Genomic DNA, 21,250 nt, shown 5'->3' on the forward strand with positions numbered 1-21,250 from the left:
AATGTTCGATAGAAAATATTCAGTAGAAAAAGTCAATAGAATTCAAGTTTTCTATATAACTTATTGAGGTATTTTCTGTAGAATTTCCTCGGCTCAAATTTTCCAAGTTTTTTCGTTTAATTTTCTTGATGAGAAGAAAAGAAAAATAGAGTGAAAAAAACTTGGAAAATTTGAGTCGAGCAAATTCTATAGAGAATATATGAAAAGAATGCTATTGGAGAATTTCATCGTTCTACTGCGCGTTTTTTTCGTAGAAAATCCCCAATAGAAACTATTTTATAGAAAAAATGAGGGGAATTTCATCTTTCTACACTTTTTCTATTGAGAAATTCTTTGTGGGAATTTCTCGACATGAATTCTCCAGTTTTTTTTCCCTCTGAGAATGCTATAAAGAAAATGATATAAATTTCAATAAAAATTGAAAAAGTAAACAAATTCAATTTCAATAGAATGTTTTTCTGAATCGATTCGATTTTGCACTGAAGTTTTTCGCACGAATTGATTCGTATAGGCGCTGTATGGAGCTAGAACGACAGAAACTGAGGGTAAAGATCCGCATGTTCACCACAAGACGACTGTAGCACCGACAGGAGAGGAAGATCCAGAGCTCTGCTCAGATCCTAAAGTAGACGCTATGTTCAATTCCGCTGAAGGCAACACATACGTCTTCAAGGGTAAATACATCACTTTAACGGGATTGACGGAATGATTTGTCGATTATGCTCATGTGTTGTTTCCACTCAGGTGATCATTACTGGAAGCTGACAGCGGATGGTGTGGCCAGTGGGTATCCCAGGCTGATCGCCAACTCTTGGAGGGGACTGCCTGGAGATATCGATGCGGCTTTCACGTACAAGAACGGAAAAACTTACTTTTTCAAGGTATGAACAACAAGTGGAATTTTACAGATATTTCATTCACTTTTCGCCGATTCCTATTGGACATTTCGCGTGTCGGCCTGCTCATTATGCCATTTTTCTTGTCAAATTAGGTATTCCCTTCTTCAATCAACTGTTCATAATCATTCTCATTGGAAAAAGCAATACGACCGATGAGTATCACACGCCCCAATTTATCAGCTGTTAAATTTTCATGTTACAATAAATGATTTGCGAATGTTCTTGTTCCTACGCTCACTGAATAAGACTTTAATCATAATTACAATTCAGTAGCGAAGCGGTAAACCAGGTTAAGTCGATTTTTACTATTGGCTAGTTTTTGACGAATATCTCGGAATCTAAAAGAGATAGAAAGATTTTTGTCATGACCTTTTTTGTAGAGCCAATAGAGCGCTATAAAAAAAGTCGTGAGAAAAATTTTGCTATCTCTCTTAGATTCCGAGATATTCAGCAAAAACTAGCTAATAGTCAAAATCGACTTAACTCGGTTTACCGCTTCACTACTGAATTCGGTTCATTCTAGAACACACTTTAGAGTGTGAATTTCTGGGATTCAATGTTTGTTGATACTCTGGTAAAAGTGCGTGGCCACACTGTTATCAATTTTTAGTTTGTTCACACGGTAATTCAATTAATCTGTTGTTCATCTCGTCAATATAATTCCGTGCTTGAAATATTGTCATCTCGTGTTATCAGCACCAAATTAAAAATTAAAACTTCATTTGGAATATTGAGTCACAGCTTCTTTTTATTCATATCAGAAATTTTGTAGTTGGATATTAATATTATTTGTTCAAAGTGAAAAAATCGATCATCATTTTCACTATATTGCATTCAGATTCTCCTATCCTTAACGTCGAAAATGTGAGATAATCCCATAATTCTAGCTATCAATTCTAGTCAACTTTGTTCGAAGAAAACCTCAGTAAACGGAATATTAAGAGAGTAGAATTATTCTATTTTCCTCTGACCTAAATAGTTTGGACAATTATGATTCGTTCATTCATGTTTCATAGAATGGTATTCAATTCTCTTTTGTCGCTTGATCAACTGATTAACGATTTCCCCCAGGGCTCCAAATACTGGAGATACGTTGGCAAGAGGATGGACGGTGACTATCCAAAAGACATAAGCGAGGGATTCACGGGAATCCCCGATAACATCGACGCAGCGACAGTCTGGACCGGAAACGGAAAAATCTACTTCTACAAAGGCACTAAGTTCTGGAGGTTCGATCCCTCCCAGAGGCCCCCAGTGAAGAGCACGTATCCAAAGCTCATATCGAACTGGGAGGGACTGCCCAACAATCTCGACGCAGCCCTCACCTACCACGGTTTCACGTACTTCTTCAAGGACAAGGCGTACTACCGGTTTAATGACCGAACGTTTTCGGTAAATTGCTTCAATACATTTTCATTAGCGTTTCAGTGCGCTCCATGATACACCACCGTATGCGGTGCATGCCCTTTTTTCTTAAGGATATCCAAGAATCTTTCAGTTTGGTACAGTATACTATAGATTCAACCATTTTCAATCATCAAATTTGTTAGTTAAATCGCGTGAGAAAAATTTGGAAAAATCATGAATATTCAGCGTCACTAAAATTACATTTTGCACAGAATTATTTTTTTAAACATTCGTTGTTTACAATTAAATGATTGAATTTGTTTAAACTTTCGGAAACCCCATTTTTTAGTAAAGTGGTTTAGGTCGATTTTGACAACTGACTGGTTTTTAGTGAATATCTCGGAATCTAAGGGAGATAGCTAAATTTTTGTCTGGACCTTTCTTGTAGCACTCAATTTGCTCTAGAAAAAAGATTCTGACGAAAATTTCACTGTCTCCTTTAGATTCGGAGATATTCTTCAAAAACTCAACTAAGAGATGAGTCGACTTAAACCGTTTTACCTCTTCGTTACTGAATTCTGTTAGAATTCTATTGAAGTTCTATTGTAATTCTATTGGAAAATTCTGTTGGGTGATTGGTAATTGAGTCAATTGGTAATTAACCTTGTGATTGGTTAATGGTCTCCAGGTGGATGTCGCTGATCCTGCCTTCCCAAGGACGACTGCTTACTGGTGGTTCGGCTGCAGATCAGCGAGTCGGGGTACGCTAGGTAATATGGAATGGAAGAATAGTTATCCATGTTGGTCAGGCAATCTGGAGGAACACGGCGACGACCTCAATCACGACGATGTTGACGACATCATTTTAGATGCAGGTACTTGACGAATACGTCCATTTACCCCGTGAAAATAAATATGAGAGGCGAAATCAGTGAGAGGTATCACTCGTGCAAAATCACGCCTGAAATTTCCATTCTCATTAAGATTGAACACGATTTTCTTCGACTAATAGAGGAATTACGCGATTTTTTTCTATTTATCGAAATGATAAATTGCGAAAAGCGCAAGAAAAATATTCAATACTTATTGTTTCATTCTGAAAAATCAGTGAAGATCAAGAAATTCGAAATGACAAATTCGCGTTACATATTTTGCATTCAATTTTCATATTCAGCAATTGAAAAAATCATTTGAAATTATCATTCTGATTTAGAGATTGAAAACGATTTTTTTATTTTTTATTTTTTTTATAACAAAATTATAAAATACGAAAACTGCATGAAAAACATTAGATACTTATTATTTCATTGTGATTCAAACATTGAAAATGATTTTCTTCGACTAATTGAGGAATTCCACGATTTTTTTCATTTAACAAAATTATAAAATATGAAAACTGCATGAAAAATATTAAATACTTATTATTTCATTCTGAAAAATCAGCGAAGATCAAGAAATTCGAAATGACAAATTCACGTCTTCAAAATGAAGAAGTTTGAAATAAAAATACGTGTCAAATATTTTGCATTCAATTTTCGTATTCAGCAATTTTAAAAAATCATGAAAAATTCCAATCGAAGGGAATGGAAAAGTCAGATGTTAACGGAAAAAAATATCCCCTAATCCCTTCTATATTTCCACGACTCGCATTCAGCGACAAACCAATGAAAGAACCATTAAAAAATCCCGGTAATACCTTTCGGAAATGATGCAACGTCCCCCGTGTGACTATTCAATGCTCCACGTAAACATTGAACGGATCGCCTCTAACAACCGCAGATTATTTCCGGTAATATATGAGGAGCGACATTATTTCGCTGGAAAACTGATATTTTTTCAAAGATAGCGATGTGAAAAATTATGGAACATTTGTTTGCTGAGTTGGAACAGGCGAGAGTGGAATGCAGTCGAGCGGTAGTAGAAACGATCTAGTTGTTGTCGGACATTATTCGAATTGTTTAGCACGTTATTTGAATTCCCAATTATTCAATTGCACGTATGAAAGAATTGTACAGAAAAACCTAGCGCATTCTTTAAGAAATTCTATTGAATTTCTGTTGGAAGTCTATGGGAATTCTGGTGGAGTTCTATTGGAAATCTATTCATTTTTATTTTTTCATTTCATTTTATTATTATTTTATCATTTTATTTCGATTTTAAAAATCTAATAAATTTTCATTTTTCTATAGAAAATTTTGGGAATTTTTTATAGTTTTTTCCGTTGTATTTTTATTTCTTTCTAATGAAAAAATTCAAGAAGAAAACACTTGGAAAATTCTTGTTCAAGAATTCCTTTAGAAATCATTTTAATAGAATGAATTATATCCACGTGAAAGTTATATAATTTCCAATAGAATTGACGCAAAATACAAAAAAAATAATGGAATTCTGATGGAACTCCAATAGAATTTTCTAATGAAGGCGTAAGGATTTTCTGTAGAATTATTTCATAGGCGAATTCGAGTCAAATGAAAAATTTTAATTGATAATTTTGGTTTTAAAAAGAATATTTATGATTGCAAAGTCGTTTTTGTAAGAAAGGTCGTCGCCATCGAATCCAGAATCAACCAGAGTAACTATAATCCTCAAAATTAATAGTTCTGTTTATTTCCTGTCACACTGGCATTTTTATTTTCTTCAACAATTCGGTTCTGGTTATTTTTTTTATTTCTCATTTAGGTTCTCTAATTTCTTTATTTAATGAATGTTCACTTCACCATGATCTAAATGTACGGAAACATTTCATTTAAAAATCTAGCGAATGTCCAATAGAAACTATTTTATAGAAAAAATCCGTAGAGTTTCATCTTGCTGTAGAACTTTTTCTATTGATACATTTTCTGTAGAAATTTCTCGATATGAATTTTCCAAGTTTTTTACACTCTACTTTTCTTCTCTTTTCATAAAACAATTAAACAAAAAAACTTGGAAAATTTGAGCAGAGGAATTTGTATAGAAAATATCTCAATAGAATGAGTTGTATAGAAAAATCAAATTCTATTGATATTTTCTATAGAATATTCACAATTTACCATTTTTATTGACAAAAAAAGCGCAGATGAGCTGCGGATTTCTGTGGAGAATGCCTAACAGAAACTACTCTATAGAAAAAATTCATCGAATTTCATCTTTCTATAGAACTTTTCTATTGGTACTCTTTATATAGAAATTTCTCTGCATGGATTTTCCAAGTTTTTTCCCGCTCTGTTCCTTCTTCTTCCATTAAAAAAAATATAACGAAAAATCTTGGAAAATTTGAGCCGAGGAATGTCTATAGAAAATAATTCAGTAGAATGACTTATAAAATAAAATCAAATTCTCTTGATGTTTTCTATAAAATATTTTCCATTTACCATTTCTCTTGAAAAAAAACCCGCAGATGAGCTGCGAAATTTTTCAATAGAATTTTTCTGAAACTAATGGAAAGTTCAATAGAAATTCAATAGAATTTTCGAGGGAATTCGCTGGGTATTTTCAGGAAATTTTTCCGCACATGATACTTATTCTTATTTTATTGAAACTTGTGTTTTCAACGAACCCCGCATGCCATACTATTCCCACGAATTTGAGTCAACAACATACATATTTTTACGCTAATTGTGGTGGAGTATCGCACGATGGAGCCAGCGGAGATGAGAACGACATGAAGAAGATGTTCACACAAGAGGTGCATGGTTGAGAAAATACTATAACGGATGTGTTGATTTGGAACTTACACTTAATCCAATGCCTGTACTCTTTCACTAGCACTGCTATGAATTTATCGAATGTTTTGGGGTTTTCACCGCTTCAATTCGCACTTTATCACAGTTGCACGGCCTATGAATTTCTCTGTGAGTGACTCTTGACTGTTGATTGAAATTAGTTGATAAAATCGCTTGTGAATGAAGCACTGGAGTTGATTTTAAATTTATTGCACGTGTGACAAATTTCTGTAGACAATTCTATTGAAATTCTATCCGTTTTTTTTCAGTTCCATTGACATTCAAATAATTGTCTATATTTTTCATGAACATTTTACACAAAAAATCAACAGATTATGATTTTTCTATAGAATTTATTCGAATTGAGAAATAAGAGATCTTGAGCAAGATTTTTTTGTTTAATTTCATTATGAGAAGCAAAAAATGAATCAAAATAATTTGGAAGTTTCATTCCCAAAATTTTTTTATGAAAAAAATGACAAGAGACTGATTAAAAAAATATAGTGTTTTTAAAAATAAAGTTCTATAGACTTTGCGATTAACTTTTTTCATAGAAGTCTTTATGATCTATCGCATGTTCAACATTTTCATTTGATCGCAAAAAAAATCTTCAATAGAATTTGGATAGAACACCCAGAAAAAAATTACATAGAAAAATCTAGAAAATTCTATTGAATTTCTATTGAAAATTCTATTAGTTTTCGGCCGATTCTAGTGAATAATTCCAGTTTTACTGCGCTTTTTTCAAATAGCAAACGTTCAATGAAAACTATTCTATAGAAAAATCAGTAGAGTTCTATATTTCTATAGAATTTTCTATAGGAACTCCTATAGAAAGTTCTATAGCTAAGTTTTTTCCACTCTATTTTTCTTCTCTTTTCATCAGAAAAATCAAACGAAAGACTTTGGAAGATTTCATCCGAGGAATTTCTATAGAAAAAATCTCAATAGAATAAGTTCTATAGAAAAATCCCATTCATTTTTGTCTAGAACATTTTCCATGAAAACAAAACCCAATGGAATTTGTCAATAGAATCTGTAAAACTTATAGAAATTTATGGAATTTTTCCATATTCTATAGAATTTTTTCGCACGTGAAAACAGCACAACCGAAACCAGTTTTGAAATTTGGAAATTGCATATTAACTACCACATGTTTGAATCGTGAAATTCATACAGGCGCCAAAGAGTTCATTCAACTCACTTCGCCACAATGAAACTCTTTGAACTCACATCACGTATCACAAAATTCACTCTCAGAACGGCTGACTATAAAATCCGCCTGTGCTTCCTTGTGACCTAGGCTGAAACAGTTACTCATCCCTCAGAGATGAAATTCCAAGAGAGAATACAACTCGTTGAATCAACACGTACGAAAGAATTTAATATAAAAACCTAGCCGATTCGCTAGACAATTCTATAGGATTTCTATTGATCTTTCTACTAGGTTAAAGTCGATTCTATGGAAACGTTCAATAGAAAATATTTTATAGAAAAAGTCTGTAGAATTTCCTCATCTCAAATTTTTCAATTTTTTTTTTCATTTTGTTTCTTTTTTCATCGTAAAAACAAAATGAAAATGTTTGACCAAAAAAGTGTAAAAGTTTGAGCCGAGGAAATTCTATAGAAAATTTCAATAGAAGTCAAATTCCAAGTTTTGAGTTCTATTGAACTCAATTTTTCTATAGAATAGAATTTGTAATTTTTGGGCCGAAGAAATTGTAAGATAATTTCAATACAAATCAAATTTCAAATTCTATTTCATAGAAAAAAAATGAATAGAAGTCGATTTTTCTATAGAATGGAACTTGCATTTTTTGAGCCGATGAAATTCTATAGATAATATTTCTATAGGAAATTCCATAGAAAATGGAGTTCTATTGAATTTTCTATAGCAAAATTTGTTCGTCGTCGATTTGAAATTCTATAGAGAATATTTCTATAGGAAACTCTATAGCAAATCGACCTCTATTGGAATTTTCTATAAAATAGAACTTAAGAAATTGAATCCGAGGAAATTGTATAGAAAATATTTCTATAGAGGACTCTATAGAAAAATAGACTTCTATAGACTTTTCTATAGAATATTATCAATCAAAAATTTCGATAAAATCGGCCAAAACTGACAGAAACTTCAGTAGAAATCCAATAGAATTGGCCAGGTATTTCAATTAAATCTCGTACGTGGATCACCTAACGGTAGAATAAAAATGTAAAATATTTCCAGAGAGCAACTTTCATTCGGGATTATCAATCGGTGGAGTCCGAAAAAAATGAAAGAGGATAATCCAGGCCCGAGTCTGGCCCATTAATAACCAAGAGGATAATAAAAGTTCCAAACAACTCAGCCAATGCAATGAAAATGAATAAATCTCAAGACAATATTCGTCGTGCGATACTCCAGAAGTGAATGATAATTAACGAAAATTCATGAAATGGAATAATTCTGCAGGAGGCACTGACGAACAGCTTGTGACATCCTCCAATCAAGACTCTGGAAATTCTGGAGCCCATTCCAATTTCAATCATCAATTGTGCCGCTTGCCTCTCTTCGTTACTGCCCTCATTATTTTACAGAGGTTTACGGTGACATAAGGTAACGCTCAATTGGATGTTAATGCATCGAATTTAGGAGAGACATTGCCATTTCCACGATTTCCATTGTCAATCGACGAGAATATTCATGATTGGTGATTGATTATTTATATTGCAAAAGGCGATATGATTTACGAAAATAATTCGGTAGATAATGTCTTATCATTTCTCACAATTTATTATGTTGTGATAATTGCCGTGAAATTATGGCCTTTTGTCTTCGCCAATGACAAAATTCAACAGGTAAATGGGACGAATTCCCATCAACGGGATGAATTGCACAGGACGATGAAAATACGTGGAAAATCATCCACTGTTGTATTTCCTTAGTTATGTTCACGTAATAAGCATCATCATAATGTATAAAACGCAAGGGAGGATCATGCATTTAATTTAAAATTAATGTATTGAAATTGTAATCTGAGTTGACCGTTACACTGCCAAATCATGTGACGTGTAACTTATTTCCATAATCAAAGATAGGAGTGGGTGAGGAGTGATCGACTGAGTGCCTTTAAGTATAGGATGTATTTTCGTTTAGTTATTCGGGAATAACGCGTAGAAGGTGTGCCACTCTACCTCTATGAATGAGTTTCCGGGAGTGAAGGGGGTGAGGGAGGGAGGTTCGTATGAAAAAATCGTACAAAAATTTTCGAATGTGATATTCGGATATTTCTATACGAATATTTTTTATACAAATTATTTCTATACGATTTCTGTAGGTTTGATTCTATAGGACCCACTGCCACATGTTTAGAAACATTTCGTACGAGTTGCGACATTTCTCTACGATTTTCTCTGGAGCGTCTAGACATGTTTCGTGTGAAAACAAAAATTCATGTAAAAATTTATGCCTAGGAAGAATTCGTATAGAAATATCCGAATATCATGTACGGAAATCCTATAGATTTTCTATACGCAATCCGTATAGAAAATTTCTATACGATTTTTTCATACGTGGAGAAGTGTGATTGGGCTTTGTTGAGATGAATGCGTGGGGGAATAAATTTTGTAGGAAAGCCTGGAGAAATGGATTGCATTACTTTAACGCAATAGAAAGAAATCTATTCTATTGGACTTCTGTTGAAAATTCTATTAGTTTTTGGTGGATTGTATTCTAGATTCTGCAGGTTTAGTGAGGGGGCTTGAGAATGAGAGAATGTCCAGTAGAAACTGTTCTGTAGAAAAAATATATTGAATTTGATTTTTCTATAGAACTTTTTCTATTGTAACATTTTCTATAGAAAATTCTGGAAATAAATTTTCTAAATTTTTTGTCACTCTGTTTCTTCTCTTTTCATTAAAAAATCGAACAAAAAAACTTGAATAATTTGAGTCGAAGAATTTCTATAGAAAATATCTCAATAGAATTAGTTCTATAGAAAAATCTATTATTAACATTTTCAGGGAAAATTTACGTTAGACATTATTTTATATGAAAAATCCGTAAAATTTCAACTTTCTATACAAGTTTCTCTATTGTAACATTTTCTATAGAAGTTCTATAGAAACATCGAATTCCATTGATTTTTTCTATAGAATATTTTATACAGAACCTATTCTTTTTTTCTCTATAGAGTATTCGCTATTGAACATATTCTAGTTTTTCTATAGAATATTTTCTATAGAATCTATTCTATAGAACAAATCCAGTTTTGCTATCAAAACCTGTTCTATAGGAATTCCTCCACAAAATTTAATCCGAGGAATTTCTATCCGAGGAAAAAATCTCAAGAGAATGAGTTCTATAGAAACATAAAAATCCATTGATTTTTTCAATAGAATCGTACAATAGAATCGGTCTTCCTACGACATTTTTTCACAAGTGTGATGTCAGATCGGTCGACGAAAATCGGCCCGATTAATCGAAACCAGGGTAGATCGTTATCCCCACATGTTGTACTACTGAAAGACGTGATTAGATTCGATAACAAAGTTTTCTGAATCCAAGGGCTAATCGTACGAACATGCGTATCAAAATACTATTTCGGTTATGACCGTGTAATCATCGCAGTAAGTTTTTGTTAATGTAATTTTTAAGGATGTATGAGAAGTAGCAATGTGTTGTAATGAAGCAACCAATATTATGCATATACCAGTGTTTAGAGAATATTTTTGTATAATATGAACTAATGATAATTATAATTATCCTAATAAATTATACGAAAGGCACGTTTATTTTGTATTAACTGCAACGTTGTTTTCGGTTGAATTTTATTCTTGAAATGTATGAAAAAGAATTGAGAGAAAATTGAAAATTATGGAAATTTGTTGTGCAATTTTTTCTGCACAAAAATTCAATTCAATTTTTCATGCCAATGAACGTATGAATGACATCATTAAAAAATTCTGTAGAAAAATGAAAATCTATTGATTTTTTCAGTTGAAATATCAATAGAATTCTGATATATTTTTCCATTAAAATTGTTTCAATTCATTTTCTCATGATAATTAACTTATGAATGGCGTAATAAATTTTTTTATAGAAAATGGAAAATGATTAAAATTTGTCGTGCAATTTTTTTGCACAAAAAAGTCTCTAGAGGATAGATCATATAGAAAAATAAAAATTTACTGATTTTTTCAATTGAAATATCAATAGAAATCTAATATATTTTTCCATTAAAATTGTTTCAATTCAATTTTTCATAATAATCAACGTATAAATCACGTCATAAAGTATTAATTGATCCTTTGTATTACAATTGAATAATAATTTAATCCACATTTATTCGCTTCGTACTACTTCAGTCGTGAATCAAGTACTTACTAATTATTGAATTGACAATTGCTTTGAAAACGATAATAATAAAATTAACAATATTGTAAGATATCTGTATTGTAATATATTTTCTTCGTACTTACATGAAAGAAGATCGATTTTACACTCGGCGGCGGACATTTTCGAGAGGAAAACTTTTCTCCATTGGATGTGTACATAAAAAAATAATAAATGAAAAGGTTCTGCATCAGTCTCTTCATTTTTTATTTAATTTTATCAACTCCTCCCTCAGTCTTGGCTTATGTTTTAACAGTTTTGAATACTCCTGGAGGAGCCTCTTCCAGTAACAAGTGACGTCTGACATTCGTAACTTCTTCCAGACGAAGTCTCTACCTCGTTGAGCTATTTTTTTAGATATTTCGTCGTTGTCTCTGGCGAAAGAGATCAATTTTCTGTAGAAAAGAGGAGAAAAAATTGTATTGTAACTCAATTTTTCAACGATCACTCAAAAAATTGTCATCAAAATGGAATTAGTCATGGCTCAAAAAATTGATAACAATACCCAGTTCACATAAGATGTAAAAACTATTTATTTCATCTTTTATTTGCGTTTAGTCAATTATTTATCTCATTTTTTATTACCGTTAATCTACACTGATATTCGTATTCGAGAAAATTGTTTACTAGTCTACTATCTTGATATCACTTATCAATTGATTCGATGTGTCTAGTTTATTGTCTAGATTTAATTTGAGAATCCATGGTAAAGAAAAATCGAAGAAGAGAATAGGGAAATAAGAATTTAAAAAAAGAGAAACCATTCGCAAACAAATTGCTGATTTATTAGCAACGATAAGTGTACTCATTCATTTAAAAAATGCAATAGAACTCTAATTACGAACTACTAATTCATTGTCAACATTCAAAATTCTTCTTCAGGCTCTTGAGAAATTATGGGAAGCAGTCACTGTAAATTCTGAACACATGTTTGTTGTCGAGTCAAAAGAGCAAAATAAGCAGCAGTTCGAGTACTAGTGTCAAGCAAAGACGATGATGTGTATTTTATTCATTCTTGATGACTCACTTTAATTCCTGCTGACTCGCATCCTTGGGAACTGGAATGTAGTGAATCCAGGGTTTCATGGCGTCGTAATAAAATTCCAACCACTCGTCTCCAACGTGAAATACCAGAGAGTTGCATAAGAATAAATGTTTGTGTCTGAAGGAAGCTGCGACGCCTCGATAGTTGAATAAATATTTGTATTTACAGTGATCCTCCAGGGATACTTCTGGAGCTGGGGGTCTGTGCAGAGTGTCCTAAACCGAAATCAATAATCATTTCATAATTTTAATTCAGTTCTCTGATTTTATTCATTCGAATTTTTAATTTTGTTCAAATTTAACTTTTTCATAATTTTTTTAGTCTTGTGAAATGAAAAATAAAAACTCAACTCATCTTTGAGAAGATTTTACGAGCAATAATAATAATTCTATTTTTGGTAAATGTTAAAATCGAAAAAATAAAAGTGAAAGAGCAAAATTAAGTGAAATAATTTCATGTAATAGGTCATTTTTAATCAGGAAAAAATCATATTTAATGAGGGGAAAATCCTCATACCTCATCTGATTTCCAGGCTTGATTCTTCGTATAGTGAGCATCAACCAAGTCTGGATTATCTCTGCTCAATAGCACCAAATTGTCCCTTTCAGAACTAGTTCTGGAGCCTCTGAAAAACGCTTTATTCTCCTTTCGATCCCAAGGAGTCGATTTGCTCGCTTTATTCAGTGAAGATCGATGCTGATCCCATCGCCCTAGACCTCGAGGGTACAGGGCTATCGCTGGACCGCCTTCCCAGAACGACCAGGCAGGATACATTATGTCGTGATAATCAGATGTCTACGAAAAAAACACACCAGTGAATTCGTAATTTTAAGGACATCCTAGTGTCTTTTAAACCATTTTCAATTCTCGAATTTGTCCATTAAATTGCGTGAGAGAATTATCATTTTATTCACAAAATTATAATTTTTTTAAACAATCGTTGATTATAAATAAATAATTGACATTGTTTAAACTTTCGGAAATCTTATTTTTTTAGGCATTGAATCAATTTCCGGTGAAATTCTGAATAAATCTGTCACGATTTCGAATAAATGATTTTTATAGGGGAAAATTGATTGTTCATAAATTATTTATAGAAAAGGCTTGTCATTTTCAAAAAGTTGCAATTTTTAATTACTTCATCAAACAATTTTCAAACAACAATTTTCCAAGTTTTTTCCTCTTGGGTTTTCTCAATAAACAACGGAAATTCAGTTAAATTTTTCATGTGTATTATATTAATTTTAGATAAGAAAAAAAGGCATTGAAAAAGTTGTTCAAAAAACGGGTGAGTAACAAAGGGTCAACAAAAATATTGAACTTTATTTATAATTAATTACCTTACTGAAAGAAAATATTGGCAGTGAAGCTCCGAAATACTTATTAGACTGGGGATAATCTCTCGTGTTCACGACGAATTCAGTATCAGTGAGGTTCCCCATGATTTTGAAGAGAAAGTGCTCTATTCCAGCGCATCTCGAGGGGAACATACATTCTCTACTTCTGTACAATTTTTTTCCAATCATTTGGTATGTTATTCCCCTGGAAAAATGAGGAGGAACGATGAAAAATTATTATATATTCAAGGGGAGATATTCTATAGAAAAAGTCAATAGAATACAATTTTTGTGTGCAATTTATTCTATTAAGATATTCTGTTCTTTATTTATTCTTTCTTATTATTTTTTGGAATTTTTTAATGGAAGAAGAACAATAGAGAGGAAAAACTTAGAAATTCATAATGAGGAATTCCTATAGAATAATCTCAACTGGAGATTTTCTATTAAAAAATACGGAGTAAACCGATATTTTTCAATAGACTTGGTCAAAACCTGACGCAATTTTTCAATGAAAATTTTTTAAATGGAATTTGTTCATATGTGAAATACCTCGATGTTGATAATTCTATCAGAAGCTCATCGATTCCTTTTTCCCTGAATGGTAGCAAATCCTTGCTGATAATTTGTTCGAAGCAGCCGCAGTTCTTGGCTTCACACTCCTCGTAACTACTCTCTGCATCTTGGATGGCCTTCAAGTAATCCTTATATTTTTCGTGGGGACCTAATATTCATTATGCTTTCATTATTGAAATCACTCTTAACTGAGTTATCGATGAATATCTCGGTAACTAAGGACGATAACGAAATTTTTGCGATTACCTTTTTTGTAGCTCTCAATTCGCTCTACAAAAAAGGTTATGACAAAAATTTTGCAATCTGCCTTGGATTCCAAGATATTCATTGAAAATTGACTTAAATCGTTTCAAACAGAATCGTTTCAAACAGAAAACAAACTTCATTGTAGGTTACCTTCTAAGATCTTGGGTTTTTTACTGTTCTCTCGACAACTTGTGCCGCTCTCGATGGAACAGAATTCCTCAGTGGACAACACGTTCAGGCAGATTGTAGCCAGTATAAAAAATTGTAAAAAATACATGATTTTTGACTGTCAAAGAAGTCTTGCACGAATGACACTGGATACTGCGGCAGCTTTTGATGTGTTGGCGGGTGACAATGGCGCTGACGCGCCACATATAATATATTTGCACGGAAGCAAAAATGAAATTCTACTGACTTTTACAGAATAGGGGCGGGTGGGGTAAAATGGACACTTTGGACTTTTTTTTTATTATTCATAACTCAGAAACAAATTGATCAATTGAGCTCAGTGTAGGGTCGGCACGAAGGGAAAGAATTGTTCTTTGTATTGAGAAGAAAATATTATATTTTATCAACATTTCAACCCCTCATTAGCATTTTAGAAAAAGTCAAAAGTGTCCGTTTTACCCCAACCGCCCCTAGTCTCTTTTGGACATGAAAAAAACGCTTGGGAATGTTGGGGAATTGTTCAATAGAATATCAAAAACCAAAATAATACGCACACACAATTATTATTTTTCATAAACTCTTCCCACGTCACAGGTTACAAAATCCTCGGTTACATAGAAAACTTATGGCGCTTAATGTATAATTATTCCAGGCAGGATCACTGATAATTACGTTATTGTTTAGCAATGAACACTTAATAGCTATTTATGTTTGGTAAGATCAGGTACATGTTGATAATTATGTTTGAAGAAATTCAATAGAAAAATCGAGTGCTTCTCCTGAGAAATTCTATTGGAACTTCATTTAAAAATTATATTCATTTTCACCTTGATTCTTATTAAAAATGATTGAAATGAGCAATTGACAGAAAAAACTCAAAAGATTTGATATTCCTGTATGAACTATTGTCTTGAGAGTTTTTCTACAGAAATTTTTGGGCCTAAACTGGTCAATTTTCTTTGCACTGCATATTTAGTGTTCTTTCTCATTAAAAAATCGGGAAAAATACCTAAAAAACTCGGAAAAATAACTAAAAATTACGACAGAAAAAATCCCAACAGAATAAAAATATAAAAAATGTAAAAATAGTCTACTTTCTTCTATTAAAAAAATCTATTTGAAAACCTATGGTAAAGTTGCACAATTTCCAACAGAACTCGAATAAAAAAAACTAAAACTTTTCATTGAGTTCCAATAGAACTCCAATAGAATCTCTCACCAATTCAGTACAAGTCAATTTTGACTATTGGCCAGTTTTCGATGAATATCTCAGAACCTAAGGGAGATACCAAAATTTTTGTTATAACCATTTTTGTAGAGCCGATTGAGAGCTACAACAAACGTAATTACGAAAATTTCGCTATTTCTCTTGGATTCGGAAATATTCTTCAAAAACTGAACTGGGAGATGAGTCGACTTGACCCGTTTTACCACTTGGCTACTGAATTCTTCTAGGAATGTTCATACCCATCATATTGCGAACTAATCCATGCGAAGTAGCTCCTCAATATCAAAATCCAGGTTGGACTCTTTACTCCCAGAAAAATTCTTCGAGAGAAGAGATGAATGAACCGAAGTGGATGCCCTAGGTGCCGGCTGTGGAGGAATCGTCATTTTCTCCGCTGATTTCGCCAGTATCTCTTCATACACTTCATTGTTGCAGAGACTAACACCCCCGACGGGCTGTTGCCTCGACTTCACTTCGATCCTCCTGTCCCTCTGCTGTATTTTCGAAACTCCAGGGGTTTCATCCACTGGCTCCCCAGAAATACTCGAGACCCCATCGTCGCTATTTTCGAAGATCGAAGACACTTGAGAGCTCTTGGAGTAATTATTCTCCGTCTCCTCAGTATTGTCCAGATCAAACAAAACTTTCTTCTTAATGAGACTGCCAACGGACCCTGTCATCGGTTTCAGAAGACTTTTATTGTTCTTCGGGGAACCCGGTAGACTCGCGATCTGACCCAATTTGCCCTGCGAGCCGGAGATATTCGGCGAACCTTGGCTGACATGAGTCGACGTTAGAATTGGATTACTCGTCTGCCCCTGGAATCGACCCAGTGAATCTTTACCGTAATCTCCGATGCTTTCGTACGAGTGAAATAATTGTCTCGAGGGGTCCACTTGTCTCTGAGGACTCGAGACGTACCGAGGACTGCTGAACTTCACCGGTGAAAACATTGAGGAATCTTCCTTTCTGTCAGCATCTCCCCTCTCCCGGAACGCAACTTCATCCAACTTTCTAGGCAGCAAGTCAGTCTGCAATTTCATGATGTTCGCCTTCTCTCGCAACAAAAACTTGGGCTTGTTGTCTTTCTTCAGGACCTTGAGGCCCATAATCGCCTTGCTTGTAACGTTACTCATCAGTCTGTTCAACGGAGACTTCGTCGATGAAGTCTCACAGGACTTGGGGAGAATCTGCCTTTTGGAAGCTGCACTTGACAGTTTTTCCGAAATTTGTTGCCTCATCTGTTTGAAATTCCGATGCTTCTTGGCGCTCAGCGCTCGGTGGTGCGCCATTGTGGCGAGCAACTGTCGGTAAGTCGAGGGGGGAATCCCCGTCCACTCTGGATCGACGCCGAGACCCCTCAGGCGCTGATCGAAATCCCCTTGAATCTCCATTTTCGTTTCTTCGGGGCTCTTTTCATTTCCTTTCTCAACGCCGCCAGATCCATCGGATTCGTCTTCCCCCGACTCACTCTGAGAGATTTGAGACTCTGAAACTGTTTCAGACTCTGAGTTCTCGCCCCCCAATGACGTCTCCTCCTCATCCAATCGATCTCCGTCGAAATTTCGACTCTGAATTCCCGAGCGATCAACCGATTTTTGGAAATTTTGCTCCAGGAAATTTCTCCTCTCAAACGCTTTCGGATTTTTATCCCCCGAGTAGACTTCCTTCACTTCAATTCTGCGTGGTTCGGCCGCAAAATTTTGCCTCTTCTTTTCCGACGAAATTTCCGAGGGAATTGGAAATTCTTCTTTCTTCTTCGATTCAATCTCTCCTCGCTTGCCCTCGCCTTCGACTTTTGCATCTGTTTCCGTGTCTGAAGTGTCAACGTCTCTGATCGCTTGAACGATGCCCGTCTCATGCGATTCCCTCTGGACCACAGTGTCCACATAATTTCTGGACTTCTCCTCGAGTTGAACGATTTTACTCGTGTAATCCATCCTCATTTTCTCGGTTGTCTGCTGGTTGAGGATCAACTGTTGGTTCAGCCTCTGGATGTCGAGCTGATGTTGCTTCTCCAGTTCCTGAATTTTCGACTGCCAATACTGATTCTCTTGGGTGTTGAGCTTCGATTGAGAGTCGGAAATTTGAAAGGCTTGGGTTTGCAGCTGATCGCGAAGCCTTTGGATCTCCTCTCCCAGCTGCTTCACCAGCTCATTCCTCTCGTCGTGCTTGTCCCAATGTTTTCTCTCGGTTCCCTCGATATTTCGCACTTCACTGAATAAAATGCTGCGGAGATTGCTCATCTCCTCGCGGTATTTCTCGTACTCTTCCTCGATTTTTTGCCGATCGTTGGACTCGATTTTTCGGGAGTGGAGGACTCTCGTGTTGGAGATTGACTCGTGGAGCTTTCCTGATTCACTGCGGATTATCCTCTCGGTTTCGTTCAGGCGTTCTTTCAGGGTTTTTATCTCGTTGTGGAGCTTTTCGGCCTCAGCGCGATATTCTTCGTGGACGGGGGACGGTGTGGGGAGAGATTGAGTCGAGTGACGACGAGTCATGTGGGAGGTCATGAACACGGAGGATATGAAGGTCTTCGGGCAGTGCGGGCACTGGGAAATGAACGAAAAATTATCATTTTATGCACTGACAGACTGATTCAGTAGCGAAGTGGTAAAACGGTTCAAGTCGACATCTCTCACTTGAGTTTTTGAGGGATATCTCCGAATCTGAACGAGATAGCGAAATTTTCATAATGACATTTATTGTAGCACTCAATCGGCTCTACAAAAAAGGTTATGACAACAATTTTGCTATCTCCCTTAGATTCTGAAATATTTATTGAAAACTGGTCATTAGTCAAAATTGACTTGTACCGTTTTACCACTTCGCTACTTGATTCATTTATTCCAAACGAGATTTGTTAACTGTCAACCCCTCATGTGCGGCGTCGATACCATGCATCGACCCATAAACTTGTCCTGTCTATGTATTTATAATATTTTTTCTATGAACACAAGTTGTAGATAAAAATTTTCATCCAACCTATTCAATCATATTAAATCATCTCGTTAATCGGCAAAATTTTCCCCAAAAATTTTAAAATTTCTACTGAAAATACTTGAATGATCCTTCTATCGAATGGCAGAAGTTAAATTTCAATGTGTTGAATAATTTGTTTGTTATGAATAAATTTAGCATGTTCGAAGATCTCATTTGAAAAATCAAACAAAGACACTTGCAGAATCGAGCCCAGAAATTTCTACAGAAAACATCTCAACAGAATAAATTGTACAAAAGAAATCAAATTCTACTGATTTCTCTCTTTAGAATATTTCCGTTGAACATTTCTATTAAAAAGAAAAGATGAGCTGCCATTTTTCAAATGAATCAGCCAAACACTAGTAGAAGGGAATTCAATAGAATTTTCGAATTCGTTTCTGCGTACAAAAACTCTGTGATTTTAAAATGACAAATAATGAGAAAATATAGAAGATTTCTCTCAGGATTGTCTACACATCGATTGATTCATATCACTAGATCATTATTACCTTGTGGATTTCACCACTCGAATCACTGAACTTTTTCTCAAGCCATTTGTGTTTCTCCCTGGATTTCTCCTTCAAGTCCTTGATCTGCTCATCCGCGGTCGACAATTCTCTCTTGAGTTTGTGGTTTTCCTCGAGTCGCAGTTTCAAGTCATCCTTTAGAATGATAACACTCTGGTCCAGGTACTGCCTGCAATACAGCAGGTACTCCACCGACAGCTGAGCGAGTCTGAATATTTTTACGAAATTTGGATCGAGAATTTTGATGTCATAGGCACTCTCTAACGAGTAATCCACGACGTTGTTGACGTTTTCGTCAATTGTTAAAAAGTCTCGTTCTCTCATTAAACGCTCAATATCTATCGTACCTGAAAATTTATGATTGTCTCGTGTATACAGGCGAGGAAAAATTATACATACACGGGAGGCTGGGGTAAAACGGACACTTTTGACTGTTCTAAAAATATTATTGAGGGGTTGAAATGGTGATAAAATTTAATAATTTTTTTTTTAATACAAAGAACAACTCTTTCCCTTTGTGACGAGCCAAAACTGAGCTCAATTCAGTAGTGAAGCGGTAAACCGAGTTAAGTCGATTTTGACTATTAGCTAGTTTTTGCTGAATATCTTTTTTTTTTTTTGTTATANATATATATATATATACGTCATTACGTAGAGTGTAACACTAGGTACTTACATTAATCTTTGTGTTATGATTCAGAAAGTTTATATTTTTAGTTTGCAGACGTCGAGAAAATTTGAGACGATTTCGATACATTTGAGATCAATTTCTTTGAGAATCGTGCTGAATATCTCGGAATCTAAGAGAGATAGCAAAATTTTCCTCAAGACTTTTTTTATAGCGCTCTATTGGCTCTACAAAAAAGGTCATGACAAAGATCTTTCTATCTCTTCTAGATTCCGAGATATTCGTCAAAAACTAGCCAATAGTAAAAATCGACTTGACCCGGTTTACCGCTTCGCTACTGAATTGCTAAATTTGTTTCTGAGTTATAAATAATTTCAAAAAAGTCCAGTGTCCATTTTACCCCACCATCCCCTAAGAGGAAACCATACTTATACGATTCCAATCGATGCGCACTGGAGTTCTATGAACGTTGAAGTAGAAACCAGACTCACGTGCGAGCTTCGGAAAATCGTGACACCACTGAGTGCCAGCTCTCATCGAAAACGCCATCCTCGTATTCAGCAATTAATTCACCATCTCCTTTCTCGCGATGGGGGTATGAAGGGACAGAACAAAAGATGTCCTCAACAACTTAACCCTCGCAAAAAAAAATTTCCTGTGAAAATCCCCGACTGCTGCGTGAAATTGCTATTCACCACCTGATAGAAACGTCGCAGTAACATTTTCACTTCGAAATAATTTCATCCCGTCTGGGAGATACTCTCCGATGTGTTTTGATACGAGAGAATCCATTTGTGTTGATACTGCTGAAGTAATAGTTACTTTAACAACTACACGATGGGAAACATAAGGGAAAGGGCTGCGCCAGGGGCAGCTGCACCTGCACACCTGCTCCTATCGCCCACGCTCTCGCTGAATAGCCTGAAGTCACCTGCGTGTTTATAAAACAAATATACATGTCTTACACAACTTCAGACTTTTCCAGTCTTTGAATATTGTCATTAATCCCAATTCTAATAATTATAACATTTTTATGAACATTCGGGAGCGTTTGGATATTTGATTTCGATATCATCAAACATAGCGTGAAAAAAAAATTTTTGGATCAAAAAAACTTCATGTTTTTGATCAATGAAATAGACGAATCATGCATGAGAAAATTGGTGGAATTATGGAACGGTTCTATAGG

The 21,250-nt window shown here is 34.7% G+C and overlaps 3 protein-coding genes across 5 annotated transcripts in view; 1 reads left to right on the forward strand and 2 right to left on the reverse strand.

Annotated features, from left to right (window-relative positions):
- Nucleotides 1–9,235, forward strand: part of LOC107036851 (matrix metalloproteinase-14) — a 24,953-nt gene extending 15,718 nt beyond the window's left edge. Inside the window, exons 5-9 of one of the 3 annotated variants that reach the window (XM_015255064.1) lie at nucleotides 512–674; nucleotides 745–881; nucleotides 1,971–2,291; nucleotides 2,935–3,121; nucleotides 8,403–9,235. In XM_015255064.1, the coding sequence (XP_015110550.1) occupies nucleotides 512–674; nucleotides 745–881; nucleotides 1,971–2,291; nucleotides 2,935–3,121; nucleotides 8,403–8,545 (951 nt within the window). In that variant the 3' untranslated portion in view covers nucleotides 8,546–9,235. Of the gene's footprint in view, nucleotides 1–511; nucleotides 675–744; nucleotides 882–1,970; nucleotides 2,292–2,934; nucleotides 3,122–8,177 lie in introns of all 3 variants that reach the window. The other 2 variants (XM_015255065.1, XM_015255066.1) reach the window with 2 other exon arrangements.
- Nucleotides 9,236–11,514: 2,279 nt separating this feature from the next.
- Nucleotides 11,515–14,869, reverse strand: LOC107036734 (O-glucosyltransferase rumi homolog). The gene is made up of 6 exons (XM_015254873.1): nucleotides 14,679–14,869; nucleotides 14,259–14,430; nucleotides 13,710–13,911; nucleotides 12,886–13,164; nucleotides 12,352–12,584; nucleotides 11,515–11,719 (listed from the first exon to the last, which is right to left on the reverse strand). The coding sequence occupies exons 1-6, from the start codon at nucleotides 14,803–14,805 to the stop codon at nucleotides 11,524–11,526; spliced, it is 1,209 nt and encodes a 402-aa protein (XP_015110359.1). The 5' UTR covers nucleotides 14,806–14,869; the 3' UTR covers nucleotides 11,515–11,523.
- A 1,309-nt stretch (nucleotides 14,870–16,178) lies between these two features.
- On the reverse strand, nucleotides 16,179–20,610 carry LOC107036761 (zinc finger protein DZIP1). Its single transcript, XM_015254904.1, has 3 exons — nucleotides 20,490–20,610; nucleotides 19,416–19,780; nucleotides 16,179–18,476 (listed from the first exon to the last, which is right to left on the reverse strand). Exons 1-3 carry the CDS (start codon nucleotides 20,608–20,610, stop codon nucleotides 16,179–16,181), a joined length of 2,784 nt encoding a protein of 927 aa, XP_015110390.1.
- Nucleotides 20,611–21,250: the final 640 nt, after the last annotated feature.

Source organism: Diachasma alloeum, unplaced genomic scaffold, assembly GCF_001412515.2.
Source record: "Diachasma alloeum isolate Michigan unplaced genomic scaffold, Dall2.0 Dall_scaffold_00211, whole genome shotgun sequence".
Lineage (NCBI taxonomy): Eukaryota > Metazoa > Arthropoda > Insecta > Hymenoptera > Braconidae > Diachasma > Diachasma alloeum.